This window comes from Zingiber officinale, chromosome 4A (genome assembly GCF_018446385.1).
Source record: "Zingiber officinale cultivar Zhangliang chromosome 4A, Zo_v1.1, whole genome shotgun sequence".
NCBI lineage: Eukaryota > Viridiplantae > Streptophyta > Magnoliopsida > Zingiberales > Zingiberaceae > Zingiber > Zingiber officinale.
Window position 1 is genome coordinate 13,726,337 of NC_055992.1, and position 20,607 is coordinate 13,746,943.

Sequence of the window (20,607 nt, forward strand, 5' to 3'; positions counted from 1 at the left end):
GTTTTATTTTGAAACTAAGGCTCAAGTACCCTATACTGTGGCTACAAGAAGGCATACTTAACACTTTGACATATAAAGCATGATAACTAGTTGATTAATTATTTTGTAGTTGTTTCTTTTAACCTAAGGACACATTTTTACATGACGTAAGTTCATAAAAATAGCAGACTTGATTGTTGTGGTATTAAATGCCATCAGAAAGTCCAAAAACACAATGGAAAACAAATACCATCTCATGTTTATATAAACATAAACAAAATTTTCTAACTAGTTGAAAATAATTTATTTTAAAAATTCTTACCAATGATACATTTCTGTTTTTGAAACAAATGAAATCTTACTAGCTTTTCAGGTCAACAAACATCAACAGGCATGTGAATACGCATAAATAGATGATTGAAATAAACAAAAGTGAAATATACAGTCTGAAGACTAACTCATGCTTTCGGATGGCATTTTGAATCTGAGTAACCATCATTGGATATGGAACAATAACTTCCTGTATTAATTAGGAATCATGATCATCTTACCAACAATACAAAAACAAATAATCTGAAAGTTCATGTGACAAAATAAGAAAAATGGCTGACCTGAATTTCATCTAAAACAAGTTCAACATCCTTCAACTTGCACCTTTTAGTGCTGTTAAGTTCTGGGAGTGTGCAAAGTGCCTTCCTAAGCCAGTTAACTCCCACATTCAACAGTTGCACAAGATGGCTATCCAAGAAGATTACAGGAAGATGGTTTGCTTCATCAAGTAATCTATCAACATCCTGTCTTCCCAAAACTCACTTAGTATCTCATTTGAGGCGCTACATGCATCAAAATATATCAACTCTATATATCTAGAACTTTAATATTGCTTGGGCAAAGAAGATAATCAAGTTCAACATGAGGAAAATACAAGACTGAAATGAATAGAAGTTGACTTGTTAGAAATTGGAACCAAGTAAAAGGTAACTCTGTGAAAGTGTTCAATTAACAGGAAATCTATGGAGTGAAAATAGAACAATATAGCATGGAGCAGAAAACCATATTCCTTTTAACCCTGAAATAAAGGAAGCAGAGACAAAAATTATATTAAAGTTGCAGATCGCAAATGTGGTGGTAGAACAGTTGCATACAGGTACAAATATGATTGGCTTGCAGTCTTGCATGAGAGCTTAAGATAGTATCACACTAAATATTGTCAGCATAGTGCAGATCCATTGGATTTGCGATATTCAAAACTGGAACTAATTGCAGATATGCATAAATAAGAAATAAACTAGTAACAATACAATTGCACACTAGCAACTGTATTTCTAAGAAATAATAAGATAGAATTCTGGTACAGTTAAAAGCAAACCATAAGCAATGTAGAGTCGGATGAATTACCTTTAGCAATGGAATCCTATAGCAGAAAGAGATTGCTGTCAAGCACCATCGCAAAGACACAGCTGCAACTTTCAGATTAGGTAAATCCTTAAAATTATAACACAAGTGGTCCCCAACTTCTATGGAAGATTCAATTTTTCTGAGTAGTTCCTCGATCTTTGTCGAAAGGTGATTGTCAATAGTTGAACTAGAATGGCATGTGTCAAACAGGGATTTGACATTTTCTAATAAACAACAACTATCTTGCTCCCATCCTTCAACTTCTGCAACAATACTCTGAAGTTTGTCAGTAGCAACCATAGTGACTTTCAAATGTTTAGTTTGAGCAACCAAATCCTGCAAAACCATCTCCACTTCAAAATATGTGTAAAGAACAGATTAATGAGTAAAAGAAGATAATTCATGATAAGATGTGAACCTTCAAATCATCAACTCTAAGCAAAGGTTGTGATGTATTCGCATTTGGAGTGTGTTTTAAAAATAGTAGAGATCTACTTATCCACATCTTAGCCATTGACACTGCATCTCTGATGTTCGGAAGAGATGGAAGACCAACTAATATTGCATCAGAATCCCTGAGGCGGACAATGACTGCATCATAAGCACACTAGCAAAAAGAATATAAAAAGGGCATAATAGCTTGTTCTTACGTTAAAATCTTTTCAAACACAGAGATGTGTGCTACATGTTCAAGGGCAGCTTTAGCTCCTTCTTCCCAAGCAATGGCTTCCGTGAGCATCTTAGAAACATTCACAAACAGTTGTTCATTCTCAATTTTTAACCTGGGAAAGAAATTCAAGAGATTACACATGACTGAAACCTATGACATAATATAAAGAGGTCAAGTCAAAGTAAATTAAGCAACACTAAAATAAAATTTTGAACCTACTTAGAAGCTTCATATAAAACACGCTGAAGGAAACCTAAAGGCATAGGAGTAGAAAGTGCCTGTAGAAGCAAAGAATAAGAGACAAGTAATCAATAGTAACTGCCAGATTAGATCGTTATTGTAGCATTAATCACAATTAAGGGACATATAGAAGGAAAAAAAACTGATCTAAGAGAAAAAGATTTAAGTCAACGTTTAATTAGGTAGAACTTTGTAAGTGAGTGCTTTGACTCTTGGGAAAGAATTAGAGGCAAATAGGAGCTTGATCTACTAATGCTAGCAGACTGGTGCTCAGAGCATAGCCCAAGGGTTTAATGGTGCAGAAACTTCTGCATTGACTAACACTAGTAATGTAAAGTTCCATTTGAAACAACCAAAAATAGATACAACAAAAAAAAGATGCCATCAGAAGGCTACCAAAGACACTATATTGAACTCTATTACAAAAGTTTAGTAATGTCAATGCACAGAAATCATGAATGAGCTGCCAAAGAGAATATATGGATATACTAATAAAACACATCATATCAAATATTATGAATGAGATAAGTCCGTCGTATCAAATATTCAGTATTCCATAAGAAATAGTTCCCCTTATTTGTTTGACTAAGACATGCCTGTACACCACCAAGATTATTAATGATCTATTGGTTTTCTACATTCTCCTTCCAATGTGAAATCACAATGATTGAACTGAAAAACTCTGCTGCTGCTGCCCAGACTGTCAGCTAATATGTTCAGAGATGTGTTCACTGAAATTGACCATAAGTATGAACGATACAAAACTAGTTAACAAAATATAACTTATTCGTTATGCACATCTTTTTTCTGAAATGATGAGAAAGAGAAGAATTCAAGATCTGTCAGAGATGAATTAATACCTTTGAAGCATTTTTTCTACACTTGGACCTTTTTAGCTCAGCAACAACAAGAGGCAACTCATCAACTGGTCCAAATATAAGTTGAGATAAGAGTGAGAATTTTTCTAACCAAAATACTTAAGACAGAAATTTTTTTAAGAATCTATACCTTGCACATGCAACAAGTAGCCAGACTTCAAAATGCATGAAAGTTCTATAACAATGTTTCCATAGTCCTCTCGCTTATCAAGATTTTGCAGAACACCTTGGAGATGGCAAACCCAAGATCGAGCATCAGAGCTGTATTTCCTTAGCAGATCCAATTCTGGAATGCTGACCGTCAGATGATCAGTAGACACAAGGAAATCTTTGAGTTCCTGTACAATCAGCAGGAGTCTTTTGATCTGTACTATTTAAGATGGACATTGCATAGGGTACAAAAAGAAAGCTAACTATATGATACACAAAACTCATAAAATAAACAAATATCAGTAGTATGATGCTCACTACCTTCATTCTAATGTAACCTCTCAACATATCTTTACATCTGATTCTCCATGATTCAACCTCATCACACAATCTTGAAAGCATATCCATTTCTGGAAAGTTAACATGAAGCTCTAACATCTGTTAAAAGTAAGGAAATTTTCATAAAAAAGTAAATTACCTTGTTTATGTTTATGCAGAAAACCAAAAAGTGAAAAGTAAATTAATCTACAGCAAACTGCAAAAATGCTCTTTTATCATAAACAACAGACCTCCAACTTTATCTTGTTTAGGATATCAATATTGATAACATCAGGCCTTTTCTCCTTGAGGCACAAATGAGCATTTTTCAACCAATTCTGAAGCATCATGAAAATCATAATCAAGGTGGATAGTGGAAATTCAGAATATATGAAAATACTAAAGTTAAGAAGATGAGAACCAATTATTGTGTGACAATAGATATTACCAAATACACCTCAGCAAGCTTCAATACAGATTACAACTTTTACCAACAATCAGTTACAATGCAGAAAAAATACACATGACACTGAGCTGGGGCTTTCAAATCTGCGAAGCCACTATCTCATTTTCTTAAGTTTTAACTTGCACAACTCATCAATGATCGGAAGAAATTAGCACCTGTTACAAGATTTTGTTTGCAACAAAACACATGCTACTCCAAATCAAACTTGATATCTCATATGCAAACTGCTTCTCTGCAGGCTAAAATTAGATGTGCCCGGTTCAAGAAACTTATCGAGTTTCAAGTGATTTTGGTCAATTCAGCTTTAAGTGATAACCCTTTAAAATGGTGGGCCCATTTTAGCAAAAAACTTTGGGTAAAATAGAAGAATTCATGAGAAGTTGATGGGGAAAAAAGAAAGGGAATACTATCAAAAGTCGCAAGCGAGGAGGATGCAAAAAACAAAGCTGATTTTGATGGCTGGGAAGATGCAGATGCAGTTGATTCATTAACTCTGAACTACAAACTAGCATAGCCCCAACCAAGTAATTAACTAATGAAAAAAAGGAAGTAACATGGCAATGTAATAAAAGGTACAAAATGGAGCATGCGTACAAAGTGAAGGGGAGATTCAGAAATGCCTGTATCTGTGCCGCAAACTCAGTAGGGTATGCATCATACTAGTCAAACTAAGGACCCAAATCAGTATTGAACCAATCTTATATCTTGCTTGGTATTAAATCATTCAGAAAAAAAGAAAGAAGGTTGAGTAAGCAAACTCATTTCCGATAGCAATCAGCAAAGTGAGCGTGAATTATTATGTACCAAGAAATTCAAATCAGGCAAACGCTCTCAGGAACATATTTGCTATCTAAAATGCAATTATAGATAGGATTAGATGGCTAAGTGAGAGGGCCACGTTCCTTGAACCCATTCTGACCTAATGAATGAAAATGAAGAAGAGGCATTAAAACAATAAAAGTCCTATCAAATTGTAACCATTATAATTTATTAATATATTAGAAGAACCAGTTTCTTAGTCACCAGAAATTGTAAGAATAGTAGTTAGCATACGTGGCCAAGAAAGCAGAGAATGAAGTGAAAAAAAAAAAAACTCTTATATCGAAAATTAGCAATGTTCTAAAATGCGCCCTAGGCAAACGATGACGACGGGTTCAGCAGTGACGGACGCGTCCAGGAACACGTCCAGCGGCGGCGCACGTCCCGCGTACGTCGTCCGACTTCCGGTGGTGTCGCAGGTGCTGGATGTGATGCTGGGACACCGCCGGAAGCCTCCGATATCGCCAGAAGCTTCTGACGACGGGTCCGGCGGCGGCGGCGGCGACGCCAGACGTGTCCGGGAACGCGTCCCCCATGCTTCGTTTTGCGCTCGTGATTTTCCCTTTTTTAAAAAATTTATTTATTATTTATTTAATTAAACAATTCCTCAATTAAATAGGTAATTTAAGTAGACTTTTATACACCCTAATTAAATTATCCCAACAAACTATATAAAAACTATATTTAAAATTAAAATCTTTTTACAAATTTTATTAATTTATTTATATTCTAATAATATTATATTTAAAATTTAAAAACTCTAATAACTATTTTTAATTATTTTATATTTTGATATTTTATATTAAAAATTAAAATTTTTTAATAAATCTTATTAATCCATATAAATCAAATTTATATTCATAATTTTATATTTAAAATTTTAAAAAATTATTAATTTATTTATATTCTAATAATATTATATTTAAAATTTAAAAATTCTGATAAATATTATTAATTAATTTATATTTTTATATTTTATATTTAAAATTAAAATTTTCTAATAAATCTTATTAATCCATATAAACCATATTTATATTCCTAACTTTATATTTAAAATTTAAAAAAAAAAACCTAATAAATTTTATTAATTTATTCATATTCTAATAATATTATATTTGAAATTTTAAAATTCTGATAGCTATTATTAATTAATTTATATTTTATATTTAAAATTAAAAATTTCTAATAAATTTTATTAATCCATATAAACCATATTTATATTCATAATTTTATATTTAAAATTTTTAAAAATCCTAATGAATTTCATTAATTTATAAAAATCACATTTATATTCTAATAATATTTGTTTTATTGATTTATATTATTTTTTTACTGATTTATATCCTAAATTTATTCTTAAATCACTTTTTAGGTTATCACAATGACAATGACAATGACAAGCAATTCATCTTCGATAGCATCAGTCACTCAATCCGAATCCAGAATTCTTAGGAGAAAGTCATTTACATAGGATGGGAGTATGAGATGTTGACTGATCCTAAGAAACTCGACAAAATTAAATGCAAACTATGTGAAAAAATGATGTCGAGGGAGTATATAGGATCAAGGAGCACATAGAAAATATACCTAAAAATGTATCTAATTGTCAAAAAGCATCTCAAGAAGATAAAAATATGTGCAAACATGCTATTTTAGAAGGGAGGAACAGAAAGAAGAACAAAATAATGAAAGAACAAAGTTGTAGAGATGACTATTTCTCTAGACGAAGAAGAAAGTCATGAGATTAAAGGGATAAATGGAATTAAAAAAACGTTATCACTTGGCCCCATGGATAGATATGCATCGGTAATTGCTCCAGGAAATGTAGGTTCCAGTGGGCGTAAAGTGTTTCGCCAAAAAAATATAAATGAAGCTCTTTTCAAAGAGAGCACTTAACAAGTTCAGCAATATGTTAGGAGATGAATTTTATGAAAATGAAATCCCATTCCATGCTAGTGATAATGATAGCTTCAAACAACTAATGGAGGCAATGAGTCAATTTGGGCTGAGATTCAAGCCTCCAACTTAATATCAGCTTAGGGAGACTGTTGAAAGCTGAAGTTGAAAAAACAAACAACTGTCGAAGAACTATGAAGAAGAATGGACAAAGAATGGGCACTCAATCATGACAGATGCATGGAGTGATAGAAAAAGAAAAAACATCTTAAATTTATATGTTAATTGCAAGCTGAGTACTATATTTTTAGAATCTGAGGAGTCATCAGACAAGATACATACAGTTGAACTTATTTTTGAGTATGTTGGCAAATGTGTTGAATAAGTAGGAGTTCAAATTATAACAGACAATGTCACCAATAATATGACTGCAGCTAAATTGATGAGAGAAAAGAGACCTGGGATCTTTTGGAGTTCATGTGCAATTCACACTGCTAATCTCATGCTTGAAAGTATTGGCAAGTTTCCACGATATAAAAAGGTTATTGAGCAAGCCAAGTCTTTTACCATTTTTATTTATGCTCACCATGAGACTTTGTGATAAGAAGTTTCACGAAGAAGAGAGATATAGTCCGGTCAGGAATTACCAGGTTTGCATCAAATTTCCTAACATTGCAAAGTTTGATTGAAAAAAAATCTAGTTTAAAGGTCATGTTTACAAATGATATGTGGGAGAAAAGTAAATGGTCAAAAACAAAGGGAAATTGGCTTACTCTAATGTGATGAGCATGAGTTTTTGGAATGGTGTGACACTTTGTTAAAAATATTTACTCCTTTGGTAAGAGTTATTCGATTGGTAGATGGAAATAGAAAGTTATCCATGGGGTTTCTATATGGAGAGCATCTTCACGCTAAAGAAGATATCAAGATAACCCTAAACAACGTGGAATCAAACTATCAGCCTATCATAGCGATTATTGAGTAAAAATAAATGATAGACTTGATACAACATTGCATACCACTGCATTTTTGTTGAATCTCTATTTTTACTATAAAGATAATTCTATTGCTCTTTATGAGGAGGTCGCGACGGAGATTTTTGAATGTATAAAATTTTGCATGCCAATGAGTTAGATCTACAGATACAATTATTAACAAAGAATTTATAAAATAGACAAGACTAGGTTATTTGGAAAAATATTGGCAGCAAAAGCATATGAAAAAAATGATGATACATTTAATACATGTGCATGGTGGAGTACATACGGTGCTCACACACCCAACTTGCTAAGAGTGGCATTGAGAATACTTTCATTCACTACAAATTCATCTGGGTGTGAATGAAATTGGAGTGCATTCGAAGGAGTAAGCTTTAAACTTTAAGTCTTTAATTAAAGTAAAGTATTAATTTGTAAAGTTTTATAGTCATGTTACTAACTTATAATATTTACTCTCTTTTTTTTATAGATTCATACAAAAAAAAAAGAAATAGGTTGAATGTCAACAGATTGAACAATCTAATATTTGTCTAATTTAATGCTAGATTGTTGAACAAACAAAAAAGAGAAAAAGAATGGAATGCCGATGTCTTTCTTGCAAAAGATGCTTCTAATGCACAAGGTTGGATTGTGGATAGTGGCGAAGATGATGAAATTGAACTAAATTTTGGGTTCACTTAGCAAATGATTGATGAAGTAAGTGGAGCAGATGAAAATCTATAATTCGAAGAAGTTCTAAAGTGAGAGAACTTCATGAAGATGATTTTGCATCCAAAGAAGAAGAGGAGGATCACAATGATGGTATTAAGTGTATCCGATGAAGAACGAGTTATTGAAAATTATAGAGAAAAAGAAGTAGAATAAATATGAGTCTATGAGATATTAATATATTATTAGTTGTGTAATTTTGAACTCATTTTATTAAGGCATAACTTATGTTATTCAACAATTATATTTTGCTTAGTGGTTCACAATGATGCAGTCTTGTGTACTACATTTATGAATTTAATACTTACGATTTATTTTTTCTTTCACTTAATATGACAACGATGAAATGCATTCTAGTTGATCCATGTCATTCATTGAATTTAGCACTTACTGAAATGCATTCTGCTTGTGAACTGCATTTGCTTATTTAATCTCATATTCTCATGTCATTCATAAACCCACTACCATTCAAGGATACCGAGGAATTTAAATGAATGTGAACTGCTTGTGATTCATTTAAATTCCATTCTAGTTGATCTTGGCAAAAGTTATTTTAGCACTTACTCTTTATTTAATCCATGTCATTCACTGAATCTAACACTTACTTTTGTAATATCAGGAGATAGTTTAAGACATAGTTAGATCTCCATTACCGGTAATAACCTTACAAAATTCATATTTGCATATGTCCACATAAATCAAGGGATACTGAGGAATCCGCCTAGCGGCGCCTAGTCCCCGCTTACGCGACCTAGGCGCTAGGCGTTGTAGGCCGACTACCACCTAGCGACTTTTAAAACCTTGAAAATTAGATACAAAAGAAGGGGGAAAATGTATTTAGCGAGAGAAACAAATAAGAGATCTTATCAGATGTATTAAAGATGAATGCAATAGGATACTAAGTAAACGATGAGGAAATAAAAGAACGATGAAAAAGATATTTTCATTAATTTTTTAATGAGAGTTTAGAATACTAACTTAACTTAGGTAATTTAAAAAGGTCAAATGAGTATAAAATTCAAATTTTAAAAGTATAACAAATTTTAGTTGAAATATATAAAAAAAGTAGTTGAACATATTCTAATAGAGGTATGAAAGTGCCTAGGGAAATAAGGTATTTAATGACTTACAAAATTATTTTGGAAGAGGTATTTTCATTAATTTTTTAACGAAGGTTTAAGTGACCAATTTAACTTAGGTAATTTAAGTAGGTCAAATAAGTATAAAAATTTAAATGTTTATCGTAGAATTTAAATTAGAATAAGCTTTAAATGGGATACAAAATAAAAAAATAGTTGGATCAAATAACATTCCAATAGAGGTATGAAAGTGTCTAGGGAAACAAAGTATTAAATGACTTACAAAGTTATTTTAGAATAAGTATTTTTATCAACTTTTTAATAAAGATTTAGGTGATCAACTTAACTTAGGTAATTTAAGTAAGTCAAATAAGTATAAAAATTTAAATTTTTATCGTAGAATTTAAATTAGAATAAGCTTTAAATGGGATGCAAAATAAAAAAGTAGTTGGATCAAATAACATTCCAATAAAGGTATAAAAGTGTCTAGGGAAACAAAGTATTAAATGACTTACAAAGTTATTTTAGAATAAGTATTTTATCAACTTTTTAATAAAGATTTATGTGATCAACTTAAGTAATTTAAGTAGGACAAATGAGTATAAAAATTTCATTTTTATCGGAGAATTCAAATTTACGAAGTAGAACAAACTTTAAATGGGATGTAAAATAGAAAAGTAGTTGAACCAGATGATATTCTAAAAGAGGTATGAAAGTGCCTAAAGAAATAAAATATTAAATAGCTTACAAAATTATTTAACATGATATTAAAAACAAAAAAAATATCTGAGGGTAAGTATTATAGTTCTCTTATATAAGAACAAAGGAGACGCATAAAATTGTGCATCTTATAGGGTATTAAACTAATAAGTCATACAATAAAACTTTGAAAAAGAATAATAGAAAAATATTAAGGAGACCACAGTGATCAAAAATCAATTTGGACTCGTGCTTAGAAGATCAGCAATAGAAATTATACATCTTTTCAGTAACTAATTGAAAAGTATCAGAACAAAAGCAAGATTTACACTTTGTATTTGTTGACCTAGAAAAAACTTAATATAGAATCTCAAGAGAAATATTTAGAAAATTCAAAAAAAAGTGTTAGTGCAATATATATTAAACTAATTAAGAATATGTATAGAATGTAACTATAAGAGGGAAGACTTCAAGTAAATTAACTAAAGTGTTTCTCATAAAAATAGAGTTACATCAACTCTAACTCCCTATCTTTTACATTAATCTTGGATAAACTCACTGAACACATGAAGACACAATAACATGGCGCATATTGTTTGTAGATACATTGTTTTGTTAGTTGACACACATGAAGAAATAAATGCTAAACTCGAATCTTGACAGGAACACTAAAAGTGAAAGATTTTAGGCTTAGTAGAATAAAGATAAAATGTAAGACATTTATATTTAGCAATATTAAACGTAATAAGAGTAGATAAGACAATTGTTAAAATAGAAGATGACGAAATATATGGAATTGAAAGTTTTAAGTATTTATGATCTTTTTTGCAAAAGGATGGAGAGATTGAGAGAGCTGTCTTACATATAATACAAGCAAATTGGATGAAATGGAGAGCATCGGATGTTCTATGTGATCATAAAGTACCTTTAAAACTTCAAGGGACGTTCTACAAAACGATATTTAAACTTGTTATGTTATATAGGCTGAATGTTGGATTGTAATTCAAGTTGCAAAGATGAGGATGTTAAGATAGATGTGTGAACATAGAAGAATGGATATGATAAGAAACGAAAATATTAGAAATTGAGGGAAAACTACGAGAGAGACATATTTAAGATTAAACGAGCATGTACTTAGATGGCCAATAAATATCTCGTTAAGCGATGTGAAATTATGAAAAATATGCACATCAAACGAGGAAACTAAAAAAGACTTAGTTAGCAATACAAAATAAGATAAAATTTATTTAAATATAAAAAATGATATAGTAAGGAATAAAGCCCAATGACATAGAAGGATCCATATAATCGACCACACCTAGTGGGATAAAACTTGATTGTTATGGTGTTAATAGTTAGCACACACGTACAACACTTAAGACATGTAAATTCAAGAATTAAATATATTAATTTCTAACCTCTTATGAAGAGCAACATATATATGAATCATGTCTAATATCATATCTCATGTTTGATGTTTAGACCAACAAACTCGTATCATAGTACTTCTTCTTGTATAAATTATAGCACACTGTATCTAAATTATTCCACACAAATTTTTGATCCAGTAAATTTTCGCAGCCATAGTCTTGAGCTGGTATCTTGATGTATAAGCAGATTTCAATTAGAAAGTGGAACAAAATAATAAATTAGCAGGAATATATTTGTCTCTTAGAATTGTTGCAACCTTAATAAAGAATATAGTTTAAAAATTTATCAAGAGCTTAAAGCATCTAATAAATTCTATGTCATGCTCTTGTCCTAACATTATAAGGGGATCACGGGACCACAAAACAAATCCAATGATCTAACAATCATATATGTACTCTTGTGGTATTGCATGACATTAACTTTCTCTCAAATCAGCCTAGGGAAGCTAAAAATAAAAAAAAGGGCAGCCTGGTGCACGAAGCTCCCGTCATGCGGGTCCCAGGGATGGATCCATTGTACACAACCTTACCCTGCTTTTTGCAAGAGGCTATTTTCAAGATTCGAACCCGTAACCATTTTGGTTACATGGCAACAACTTTACTGTTGCGCCAAGACTCCCCTTCAGAGAAGCTAAAAATAAGGGAACAAAATAACAGATTGCATTGCAAGCTGGCCTGTTAATTTATTATCCATTGAACAATATAGATAAAGAACTGAACTAGACCTTTGCAGATGAAATTTCAAGGGATAATCTCTCAACAATTTGGAGACTAACTGGAAAATTGGTGGCCTTAGAGTATAGCATTTGTAATGTGCCAATCTGCAAATTCAGATGTTAAGAAGGAAGTTTAGAATTAGGACAAATTCAGTGTCTTTAACAAAAGGATCCAGTTAATCCAAAAAGAGTAATGGAGTAAATGTGTTAAAAATAATTAGGCACCAGCAATGCTTTATTAGTATTTTACTAGAATATAAAATTGTAATTTACTGTGGATTTCATGAGAAGAAATCAGTAAAAAAATATTGCACATCATAAATCCTAGGAACTTGGTACATGAGCCAACTTTATCATGTCAATGATTCATCCTTATATTTAAGCTTACAGTTGAGGAAGATGAAAGGGCGTGTTGTATTTCAGTAACTAGAGTCTCTGCATCCCCTACAACTGCCTGTACAACAAAAAAGACAGATAAAATTTCACTGGAAAACATGATATCAGTTAACACCAATTGTTTTTGTGACTTGAGGTAAAAACATAAAGTATGCTTACAACCTTCAATTTATGGAAATCAGGCAGGCAGCAAGGCAGGATTTGAAAGCTTAGCAGATTCTCTAACTCAGATAATGTTACTTTCTCATAATGATTATGTGGAGATTGTTCCGAGCTCTCTACTTTAAACAGACAACTATTTAAATTACGTGCCCATCTTTGAGCCTCAATTAGCTTAAATGTCATATCACGCACCTATCAAATGCAATATGAAACGGTTAGACTTGCTATATTCACTATGCATAAGTATGACTCAAACAAATGAAATACATCTTACAGGATCCATGTCATGATCAGCCCAAAGAAATTGTTCAGCTTCAGTTAGAGAACTATTATAAGTGGAATCTGAAAATGGACTCTCCAAAATATGGCAGGATTGAGAAAACCAATCTTTAGCAAGTTGTAAATAGGAAATTTCACAGCCCTTCACCTGATTAGATAAAGTATATTGTAACTTTTAAGTACTCCTTCGGGGAAGATGAAATATAATAATTCAAAAAAAAAGTTAATTCTTCCAGAAATTCATAGACTATTTACACAGAGATAAGTCTCATGTCAATGCTTATAACAATCTCATGTCAATGCTTATAACAATTCCAAATTAACAATAAAAAATATGACACCAAGTACCAACTATGTATAAACTCTAGTCAGGTTCTAAAGAAAAGGAAAATATTCATTTAATTTTTGGTATCTTCTTTTTTATGAAAGTGAAATGGAAACACTGACAAAGGTTGAAGGAAGTGATAATAAAGTGCGATCATAAACTTATAAGAATGCTTATGATGGCTGAAATAGGATTCTGTAATCAGGACAAATGACACTGTGTTGACATGAAATGATTCTCTAGAGCAGACCAACATTAATGGTGAAAGTATAGAAATTGTAGCCTATGAAACTGACAAGACCATTATACAGCAAAAGTTTACAAATGTTGTGAATTATTAGAACCCTAGTATACTAAATGCTATAAGAGAAATAATCACTAGAGCTCATTCTAGGTTGCTCTTTTGAGTATTAAAAAGAGTGGGTACAAATAACGGATCAAAGCCAATTCTTCACTTGCAAGGTTCGAAGCTCAGGAGAAAAAAACATTGACACTGGAAAACCCACTATGGTGGCATCCAGGTGTATATGATTGAATTTTTTTTCTCAAGTTAAACTTTGTAGTGAATCAGTTAAAATCAAAGCATAAGATTTGACATGAGAGTTAAAACTAGAAGTTAAACATGTTATATTCCCATGAATTAAAATATTAAGCATGGAAATTGGACTGCTCATATAAAAGCAGTTCTCCCAAATGAAACAACTCATTCTTAAGAAAAAAAATCAAATAGAAAACAGAATCTACTCTTCCAAAGACGAATAAAAACATAAATGAACCTTCTTCGTCATGGCACTTGATCTGCCATTATAAGATCTACATCCTTGAGAAAAACCATCCGATAACGGTAAGATCTCATCCACATTTGAGATTTTAGAGTTAGGAGACACCATATCAATCAAGTCACCAAGCTCCGCAAGAGTATGACGATAAAGGAGACGAAGTTTGTTGGGTTTGCATTCACAAAGATGTTCCCAGTGCTAGTAGAACAAAATAGAAGGAAAAAAATGTGCACTTTTTATTTAAAATGCTAATACAATACACCAAAAAATCAAAATAAAACTAAAAGTTATAATAGCTATTATACTTAGTAAATGTCATACCTCCAGACAGACAATGGTAGATGGCCTACAGCTGCATGAAACAGCCGATAGATACAAATACTGTCGACAAATAACGCAAGTAGGGTCCTAAAAATTAATCAAATTTTCATTAAACCATTACGAAAATAAAGACAATAGCCATATAATACATTACTGTAGAAATGAAAAACAGAAAAGAAAACCTACCTCCTCAGTACCCACATAATGGGGATGTTTCTTTGGATGCATCTGCAATGACCTGACAATGCCATTGACCCATAGTTCCTCCCTACATTTCTTTTCTCTATCAAATACCCTCTGCATTTCTTCCTTCAGATAGGAAAAAGCTTTGGCATCGCAACCATTCTGCCATTATTGTTAGCGAGTATTCAGACGAAGATTTAGAAATACACTAATGCCTTAAGAAGCAAAACTGCTGAATTCAACACCAGAAAACTGCTGATTTCAACACCAGTTTGTAACAGGAACCAACAACTTAGAGAAAATGTAAACCAAGTATTCATAGTCCATAGCTTCATATGCATGTGAACTTTACATGGTCAAATATAGGATGATTGCTGAAATGAAAACATTATTGGACTAGAATTGAATTCATTCAGAAGTGTCATACCGCCTGTTTCCCAGCTAGGTTAATGGAGTTTGCGGGCCACAGGCTTAATTCTCAACTAAGGTAGGAGTGTTGTCTATATTACTATTTGATATACAGCTCTAGAAATATAGAAACACTGTCACATATTAAAGAATGATCAGAGAAGTCATAGGATATGGGTCACACTGAGTCAAAAGGTACATCTTATGTGCTTAAATCATCCAAACAATGCGATGGATCTAATTGATTCAGCAACAAATATCAAGAAACGTCAAACTTTCCAGCTAAGATGTGAATAATTTGTGCAGTTATATATGATTGCAATATAAAAAAGTAGTCATTTCATTTAAAGAAGTTTTAGACTTCAAAAACATACAAATTGCTTCAGAATAATTAAACTGAAATTATATAAATAAAAGACAAGTCAACAAATGTTAATAATAAATCTATAACAACTTGCAAAAAAATTAAATTACATAGATATTAACCAAAATATAAATGACACAATGCACATCAGAAGAAACTAACAAATCAAACCTTGATGGCAACACAAAGAAGTTCTTCATGGGATAAAACAGCAGCCTTGTGATACAACCGATATAATTCTGATCCAATGCCACCATGAGGCAGCCAATCAGCAGGAGCAAAATTGACAGCCTCAGCACAATTTAAACCTGAAAGGCAGCTGTTAAGCTTTATACCATGGAGTATATAGCATGTATCAGAAGTTGAAACACAATTATCACATCAGTTAATTAAATCGCCACCTACCAAAATTGAAACCGCCATGAAAAGATCTCGGGAAAGTAATGACAAAGTTTCCAGGCTCCTGGAACAGAGTACGACAGGTTTCATTGAAAAAGTTTAAATAAGAAGTACTGTTACTGCTAACGAGAAATATATTTCTAGAAGATGCAGTCATCTGATTTCATGTTATCCCTCAACAGAGAGAAAGAATGGCCTCATTAAAATAAAACCCAACCAACATGAACTGTTAGATAAAATACCCAATAATCCTAATAGGCAATTGAAAAATATCTCAAGTTAATATATTTAATATACACAACATATACTTTTGATAGATCATTTCCATTTCACTTACCTGCAAAACACCATAAACTTGTACACCATTTTCTAGCAAGATGGAGGGATTAAGCATCGTGACAAGCTGGAAAAGTAAATCTGGTTGAGCCTCAAAGAGATCTGGAAGAGCTTTACGCATTACCTACAAATGAAAATATAATAAGTTGGTTTGCATAAGCCTTGAGAACCATAAAAGCGATGAAAGAGACAGTCTGCAACCAAGTTGCAATCAGAATGATAGTGTTCCTGAGCATGCATAAAAAGAGGATCTCCAAGGAAATGTAGTAACGCAATGTGAAGAATTAATGAGCAAGTACTTATGTGGTCTAATAAAAAAACATAAAATGTACTTGCACATCAGCATGCAACAGATGGTCTATCTCTGTTGCACTTTAGATGTCTCTTGAAAATGAAAGATAGTAAATGAGTAAATATCAGACAGAAGCATAGAGGTTAGTTGTGCAAATAATAAGAAGTTATGCAAGTTACACATCTGTAGTCATTTAAACCGAAAGGAAGATCACATGTTTTTGGTTTGTCCAAGTCACCATGATGGAGATATCACACAGAGCAGGTTCTAGTTGCTTAAAATTTACAAATACATAAAACATCTAAAAGAGAGCCTCTGGAATGGTGGTAGAGATGCACAAACCAAGGTGGTCAAGCTTGATTTATAAAACAACTTGCACACTAAACCAAATAGTGTTTAAAACAATATAAGAATCTGAAAGAGTGTAGGACAAATTCAGGTATGCAGTAGTTAATTGGGATCTATGTTTCGACTTTAGACATGGCTTTAACAGTATCTGACCATTTTCATCCTTACAGGTCAAACACAATGAACTTCACAAAGACTGAATCGGCAGAATGCATAATGCAGAAAGTGGCTTATTATTATATAGTATGTAAATATCAGGAACCAAAAAACTTTGCAAGCTTATGTTTCTCTAAACTTAATTGAGTTTCAAGACTGGGAAAATAAGTATTGAAAAATTATCACTATGTGTAAAGCCATACTACCATAGTTCTCTCAGAATGAAGATTGAATGGCATTAAAACAGTAACTTCTTTAATTTGACTTATATGTACCTTACCTTGATAACTCATGTCTGATCTATAACAAAATGTAAATCAACATCCATGAAATAGGAAGAGAGCTCAGTTATAAAACCACTTCATTGTCACATCTAACTACTCTACCTTATAGACTCTTATCTCCAGTTCAATCATTGAAAGGTAAGTAAATTAGAAATAAAGATACACATAGTTTCAGAAGGCTAAGAAAAATTAAAAATAATATAATAAATTACCTCTTCAAAAGCATTTGCTTTATTACCAGGTACACCATACCAACACTTTGGTTCTCCCCTGAAATTACAGAATGTAAAATGATATTGATACTTGTTCATACTTGCCACAAGAACATATCTTAAAGTTTTATCACAATATCCATGCATATATAAATATTTAGACTTTCTAATTGACTGTTGAGCAAAAAAACATGTATGTTATTAATAGTGACATGAATCTTATCCCTTCCACTACTAAACTCTCTGCAAGACAATAATGGCCACTTTTACCTACCACAATCAACAGAAATTTTAAATTAAAAATGGAACAAGGAAAAGAAATCCAAGTATATCCAATTAAAAGAAATTATAGCAATATGTCCTACCCATAGTTCGAAAGCAAAAGATTCATTACAATAAATTTTTCAATTTAGTTATTTTTCTCTCAAAGCATTAGAGAGAAAGTCGGAATTACATCTATTAAGAGAAAACTCTAACAGACACGTTTAAGATGTTACAGGCATGTATTTAGACAACTAATAAAAGCTCCAAGCGACGTGAAACTATGACAAACACATACATCAAATGAGGAAGGCCAAGACCAAGACTAAAAAAGACTTGGTTAGCAACAATAAAATAAGATAAAATTTATTTAAGTATAAATGATGATATAATAGGGAATAGAGCCTAATAGCGTAAAAAGATCCATATAGTCGACCCCACCTAGTGGGATAAGGCTTGGTTGTTGTTGTAGTAGTTATTTTTCCCACCCATGTTTGCAAGCAATTGTTGTCTGTCAAAAAATCTAACAAAGTAGATTTTGGCCCACCTCTATTAAATGTCCAACACAAGTCAGCATGCATAAGGAGAGCAATGATTGCCTCTGAAGCTTAATAACTATATCATGCATATGTACCACCGTCCACTTATGTGGAGCAGCCAACCACCTAGGTTATGTTTCATTATCACCACGATAAAGCAACACAACCAGCAAAATGACACATTTTTAACTGCCTACGCCTTACATAACATTGTATAGTGTAACCAAATGCAATTCTAGATTGCACTTTGTTAAATAACAGGCAAGCACAGGACCACCTAATTACAGCATGCAAAAAATATTTAACATGCCCAAACAAAACCATATACAGACTAGACAAATGTTCTTCCAAGACAGTAGACAAGAAAAGTGAAGATGCACAGAAAAAATGAACCATCACTTGTAAATATTTCCAAGTTTTACAAGGCTAAATAGCCTAAATTATGGAAATTTAACAAGTATGATAGCTAAGGATCCTTAATGAGTCTAGAACACTGAAACAAGACAATCCATGAACAATCCACAAGAATCATATTGCTTAGGATGATGAGTAACCAACAGTATACCAGAATACAAACAAAATCTTATTTAAAGATTCAATGCGATAAATGAAATAATAAGTTATCAACATAGTAAAGATCAGTAGTGACAGCAATGTTGAAAAAAAAAACTATTGAGACATCCTAACATTAGTTAGAAGTTCCCAAAAAAACAAAAACTTGTAGTAAGGGCATAAAGAGGATCACCAAGAAGAAAAACCAATGAAAAAGCTCTTGGTATAGATAATGATTCATCTTCAATCCAACAGCAATACAATTAATAGTTATCATATGTAAGAATCCTGGTGCTAAAATGTCTAGAGAAGACAAAAGTTGCTATCTATATCACAGTAGTTATAAAACCTAACCTGAATCAACAGTCCCATTGGGGAAAAAATGGGAAATAGCTTCAAAAAAAAAAGGAAAAACAAACCAGTTGAGCTGGCAAGTTTTTGGAAAAACTGGTTAACCCATCTGGGTACAAGAAAATGGTTCAGTTCTGTCAAAGACTAACCAAAGTTAAAATGCCCTACTTTATCAGGAAGAAGTGCATGAGTAAAGTTGTCATTTCCAACAACAATGTCTTTTAGTACGTATTACTTAGACATTAATTCTGAATAGACAAAACTCAATTCTCAGGTCTATGCTGCTTCCACAGTTCTCCAGAAACAGAGAGTTTAAAGGCTATAACTTGTACAACAAGTGGATTAGAAAGAGACATTTAACAAAGGATTCACGAAATATAGAAGCAACAACAGTAAAGGCATGTATCCTAACATTGACTTTCTCCTGCCATTGAGCTCTAAGTAACACTAAATCCATAGGAGACCCAAGATATTTACAAAGTCAAACATTAACCATAAAGATGTTCTTTAAAGGTTTACTCTTTGATATCCAAGCACATCAAGCAAATTGCATTCAAATTATTATGGCTTCATAATTTGTTTGTGATAAGGAAAACTACCACATTAGTATAAATCAATTAAAATAGGCAAAAATATCAACCATAGTCAGAAGAAAACAATATGTGTAAAAAATTGTTATCTTTGTGAAGGGTTCTCAAGAACAAGTACAATATCAAGATAACAGTCATAAAATAACATATAAAGACCATCATTATTGTGAAACTGATTAAAAACTGAGAAAAATCATCCATCTATGTGCAATTGATATCTAAGCAGACTAAGGAGAAACTCTAAAAGATTGTAGTACGACTTGCAATCTATATGGATAGAAACAAGTATCAAAAGTTAATGAAGTAAAAATATGATGTTAAAATATGGATAAATGAGGTTACAACAAAAGATAGGTAAAAAAAAGTAATTATCTAGGAACATTTAGATGCAATTCAACAAATGGCAAAATGAGAAACAATATATTAAGATGGCCCTAAAATGTTCAAAGGAGACAAATAGATCGGATACGAGTGAAATGTGTAACTCGTAAAATAAGACTAAGCATAACTCAAAAAAAAAAGGGCAGCCCGGTACACGAAGCTCCCGCCATGCGAGGTCCCGGGAAAGGATCCATTGTACACAGCCTTACCCTGCTTTTTGCAAGAGGCTGTTTCCAGGATTCGAA

General features: G+C 32.2%; 1 protein-coding gene across 3 annotated transcripts in view; it reads right to left on the reverse strand.

Annotated features, from left to right (window-relative positions):
• Positions 1-20,607, reverse strand: part of LOC121969582 (lysine-specific demethylase 5B-like) — a 40,427-nt gene that overhangs the window by 17,384 nt on the left and 2,436 nt on the right. For all 3 annotated transcript variants that reach the window (XM_042519752.1, XM_042519751.1, XM_042519750.1), the window contains exons 2-22: positions 17,689-17,746; positions 16,398-16,520; positions 16,067-16,124; positions 15,833-15,969; positions 14,893-15,051; positions 14,707-14,793; positions 14,383-14,583; positions 13,277-13,429; positions 13,003-13,194; positions 12,833-12,898; positions 12,454-12,549; positions 3,885-3,971; positions 3,637-3,753; positions 3,296-3,503; positions 3,148-3,212; positions 2,267-2,325; positions 2,028-2,159; positions 1,796-1,952; positions 1,378-1,713; positions 591-773; positions 438-499 (exon numbers count right to left, since the gene is read on the reverse strand). In XM_042519752.1, coding sequence (XP_042375686.1) covers positions 438-499; positions 591-773; positions 1,378-1,713; positions 1,796-1,952; positions 2,028-2,159; positions 2,267-2,325; positions 3,148-3,212; positions 3,296-3,503; positions 3,637-3,753; positions 3,885-3,971; positions 12,454-12,549; positions 12,833-12,898; positions 13,003-13,194; positions 13,277-13,429; positions 14,383-14,583; positions 14,707-14,793; positions 14,893-15,051; positions 15,833-15,969; positions 16,067-16,124; positions 16,398-16,520; positions 17,689-17,746 — 2,736 coding nt within the window. The remainder of the gene's footprint in view (positions 1-437; positions 500-590; positions 774-1,377; positions 1,714-1,795; positions 1,953-2,027; positions 2,160-2,266; positions 2,326-3,147; positions 3,213-3,295; positions 3,504-3,636; positions 3,754-3,884; positions 3,972-12,453; positions 12,550-12,832; positions 12,899-13,002; positions 13,195-13,276; positions 13,430-14,382; positions 14,584-14,706; positions 14,794-14,892; positions 15,052-15,832; positions 15,970-16,066; positions 16,125-16,397; positions 16,521-17,688; positions 17,747-20,607) is intronic.